This window comes from Lolium perenne, chromosome 5, assembly GCF_019359855.2.
Source record: "Lolium perenne isolate Kyuss_39 chromosome 5, Kyuss_2.0, whole genome shotgun sequence".
In the NCBI taxonomy this organism is placed as follows: domain Eukaryota; kingdom Viridiplantae; phylum Streptophyta; class Magnoliopsida; order Poales; family Poaceae; genus Lolium; species Lolium perenne.
In genome coordinates, this window is record NC_067248.2 from 242260726 (window position 1) to 242265249 (window position 4524).

Genomic DNA, 4524 nt, shown 5'->3' on the forward strand with positions numbered 1-4524 from the left:
TGTTTCAACAACAGAGAGAAGCTAATAAGTCTGCAAACCTTTGTGCAAAGCATAATCTTTCCTTATCTGCACCTGTAGCTTCTTATGGACCATCCATGTTTTTTTCTAAGCGAGTCTGTTCATTCAGAAAGGTTGACGTCCTTGGAAAAAAAAATCTAAGGACGTTTGACTCAAAACAAATTACTATCTTGATGTTAAGACTGCTTTTTTTGCAACTCGCTGTCATGAAAACTAGTATATATTAACACATGGTAAGAAAAGAGTTAAGATTTTTTAATTAAAATGTACTTGAGCAAGATACAGTTCCGAAGCTCTTGCCCATATACATGCAGTTTGAGCTATAGTGCATTTTTATGAGCGAAATCAAATACGTACTAATGAAGTATGCTTGTTGCATGCACATGAATACATGATGATTTACATGCAACATCGTTGCAGGTAATGGTATGCAATGTAGCCAAACGAGATTCGGCCAAAATTCTACAGAATGCTGACGGCTGAGGAAAAGTTTTGAACGTTTGCTCCCTAACTCTTCTTTTCACTTTGTAAAAACTGTGCACGGAGTTCTAGGACGCGTTTGGTAGTCTGTGCGGGTTTTTTTTTTTACATGGGTGGAGAAATAACACGGCCGTTTGGTTGCGCACTCTCGTTGTTGCATCGTACTATTTTAAAAGCAGTGTTTTTTCGAGGAATGCCTGAATCAGCAATTTCTATAGGGTATGTCCCTTTTTTTCACTCCTCTTCTCGGCAGATGCAACCACTGCATGTGGAGTTGCTTACGCTTACTCTTCCTTACACTAGTCCACACACCTTCTCTTCAAATCAATACAACCATACTTCGAATCAAAATGAGGAGGTGAGAGGTAAGTTCACCATGTGGACAAGTGGTGAAGCTAAAGCTGGCTATGAAACCAAACAAACTAAACCTTACGTTTCTACTGGGCCAAAAAACTCTGCACATGCGACCAATGAGAGGCGTTTTCTGGCTCATGGCCCGTTCGCAACGCGCATGCACTCCCACTCATGCAAGAAATAGGCCCAACCTACCAAACGAACCCCTATGCTATAGATACGAAGTAAAATGCAAAATGTACAGAACAACACAACATCAGTTGATGAGTTCAGATGAATCCACCAGAGGCACAGATTATTTCTCTCTTTCTATCTTGTATAATCTGGGGAGAGTTCACCTCCAGGAACCCTAAAAATATTAAAGATATTTTCAAGGAGGATCATACGAAAGGAGGCATGTCATGGTACGGTCACTTGGCCATTGGCACCCAAGCCATCCCATAAATTTTGTGCGACCCTTCGCCTCCAATAAACTTTTTGAGCTAGCACCAACAAAATTTCGCAGTGAATTTTACTGTCTGTCAGACTAGCTCTGTGGCTGCTCCAGCAGGGGCTGCGATTATGTTCTCTTGGACCATACCATGACAAGACCAAACCCCATAAGGGACATCAGCACAACCTACAGACAGAAGGAGGAAGCAGTTAGCAAGCGTCAAGTCCTAATTAATTCTGTGAAACATAAATACCAGAAAAGTGTGCTCCTTCTGAGTTAGCAGTCTCAAAACTTGAATAAGTTAATGATTTCTGAACATGTATTACTCCATGAAACAATGAGGGATTTAAGACTTTATTAAATAGGTGTAGCTGCTCCTGATAGTAAGCAACATTTGAAAAAACAAACCCACGAGTTACTGCTTAAATGAAGAGATCAAAGCAATAGGTGGGTCCTTTGTTGTGTGTGGGAGGAAGGGGGGTAGAGGGTAGACATACTGATACTGCTGGAGGCACTCCCACTAGAGGGTCTGGGAAGAACCTGTTTGCTAAAGCAAGAGCAAGAAGGCTACTTTGCATCCCTGCAAGGAATATTGGTGAGGCAACAGAAGCAGCTGCAAACAATATAGGGTAATGCAACTGCAAACAAGACATACCTGTCTCAAAAGAAATCGTTCTTTGTAGGGCCTTCACATCATCTGACTTACGGAACCAAGTACCAGCAAGATGATATCCAGCTACAAAAGATGTTGTATGGAACGCCAAAAGGAGAAGCACAATGGATAGTCCATATGGTGACAAAACAGCCTTAATATTTATAGCCAATGGTGAGCCAACACATAAAGCAGTCACAAACACCGATAGTGGAGGGAGAAATGGCTGAATAGCCGAACAGAGTCTCGGAAGAAATCTTCACAGTGTAAAGAAAGAAGAAGTTAGACATATTAACACAAACTTTTCGAATGGATATTACTCTAGGTGGGAGGCAACAGATCAAAAGCAACGTTTTGTCGGATCTAGCATAGTTGTTTCTTATACTTCAGAGAAATGAAGTGAGTACCTATTCAGAAGCAATCCAGCTGCAATTGGAGCAACCACTATCTGCACAATGCTGGACATCATTCCTATGACGTCTACGGGTAATTTCTTGCCGATGAGCAAGTAGGATAAAGTTGGGGTAACAAAAACCGCAGTGGCTGTAGACAACGATGTCATAACGATGCTGAGGGGAGCCATATGTGGATCTGTCAGGAACGTTGCATAGTTCGACAGTTGTGCTCCGCTCACACATGAAACCAACATGACACCAGCACCTAGAAACAAATCCAAGTCAGGGTTCAGTTCTCTACCTGGCAATGTGCCTTTTGAAATCATGCTAAAACTGAGTAAATTCAAATCTCCTACCTACAGCAGTAGGCAGATTGAAAGTTGCAACCGCAAGAGTGCCAAAGAGGAATCCAAATAAAGGCTTGGCAATAAACTGTCCAATATAGCCAGCAGCGATAGCATCTGGCCTTTTAATCGCTTCAATGAAGTCCTCAACACTTGAATTTACACCCACAGCAAACATCAAGAACCCCAATGCCGGTGCATAGTACCTGCCAGGTTATTGGCACACAGTCAGTCATATAAGAATGTAAGTAGTCACTAGCACACGCACAGCACAATGATGATTGTACTGCATCAGGCATGCTACCAGCGTATGCTTGGAGCTAATGAACGGGTGGGGTTTAGATGTTCAGGGAGTATTCAGTTATACTTGCAGAATGGAGCCCTGTTCCTTGACTAGTCACACCATCACCTGATGGCTTGTTCCATCTAGTTAGATTCAGTTACTGAAAGTTTAAATATTTCTGAATTGTTTTTTTTTTCATTCAGTTGGTACCTAATACCTGAAAAGGTATCATCTCTCTATCTTAACTGAATACTCCCTCTGTTTCGTATTAGTTGTCAATGATTTGGTGCAAAGTTATACTAAATCAGTGACAACACTAATATGGAACGGAGGGAGTAACATTTATCCTTAGTTGAGTACTACTTAGCAGTGACCATCTCTCCATTCACTATATGCGGTGAATTCAAATTAGTGCAGAAACATAATTGAGCTTGTCTTGGAGACATAAAGTTAAAAGCAGCCTTGAGGACACATAATTGAGCTTTTCGGAAATGAAGTTAAAAAGCTGCTAATCATATAAAAACAGCCAAAACATGCGGAACCAACCTGGTTGTGAACCATGTAAAGGAAGGTGGGTAGACCAGGGCAAGGATGGTGCTCCCCAGCACTACATGGGGAATAACGGAGTTGGCTCTCTTGAGAATCTTGAGGAAATCAGCTGTGCTCCCCTCCACAGCCTGCAGAACACAAGTCTGACGGGATAAAGCAGGCAGCCACTGAGTGAACACCCAACGCTACTGGATACAAAGAATGGAAAGGGGAAGAGCACCTGAGGAGAAGGTGACAGGGCGTCATCCTCCCCAGCGCCATCTGGCTGGAACGGACTGCTCACGTTCGCCCAGACACGTCCCCTGGTAGCCACCCCGGATCCCTGCTCTGCTCGAAAATAAGAAGAAGCAAAGTTTACGGGGAGTGGCATGGAAAGAAGCTCGGGCCGAGAGCACGTACGCCATGAAACGCGCGGCGGCGAGCTCGCCGGGAGAAGCAGCGAGACGCGATCCGCGGGGCCGCGGGGCCGCCTGCCGGTCGACGACGGGTGGAAGCTGGAGAAGTGGGGCCGTCTCAGCATGGCGGCGGCGGGGGCCATTTGACCGAGCGCGGGGAGGCGGGCGGGAGGGAGGGAGCGGCCGGCGGCGGCGAGGAGGTAGAGCTCCGGGGTTAATGACGTCGGAGGAGACGGAGAGAGCGCTGGAGATTGGTGGCAGATTTGGGGACAGCGACCGGGACAGAAAGGGGCGACTATAGTATTTTGCTGCGGATTAGCAACTTCTGTTTTGGATTTACTCGAGTGTCAAAGTGCTGAGTAGGGACGAGTAGCGACGGGTAGGGTAGTACCGAAAACTCATTTTTACAGGCAACAACACCTACCGAAGTGACGTCGGTAATAACGTTAATCATGTGCTGACCAATTTTTTATAAAATTATGAAACATATTTAAAACATAATTGAAACACTGAAATAGGAACATTTTTATAAAACAAACCCTAGTGACATAAGCAATGATATCATCAGCTTCACTTTTTGTCAGACTGTTTCACAATATTTTTCATGTATCACTTTAGTTT

At 44.1% G+C, this 4524-nt stretch overlaps 1 protein-coding gene across 1 annotated transcript; it reads right to left on the bottom strand.

Annotated features, from left to right (window-relative positions):
- Positions 1 to 1070: 1070 nt before the first annotated feature.
- Positions 1071 to 4190, bottom strand: LOC127302466 (probable sodium/metabolite cotransporter BASS5, chloroplastic). Its single transcript, XM_051332937.2, has 8 exons — positions 3908 to 4190; positions 3729 to 3835; positions 3506 to 3636; positions 2689 to 2882; positions 2345 to 2597; positions 1941 to 2194; positions 1783 to 1865; positions 1071 to 1471 (listed from the first exon to the last, which is right to left on the bottom strand). The coding sequence occupies exons 1-8, from the start codon at positions 4044 to 4046 to the stop codon at positions 1412 to 1414; spliced, it is 1221 nt and encodes a 406-aa protein (XP_051188897.1). The 5' UTR covers positions 4047 to 4190; the 3' UTR covers positions 1071 to 1411.
- Between the last annotated feature and the right edge of the window lie 334 nt (positions 4191 to 4524).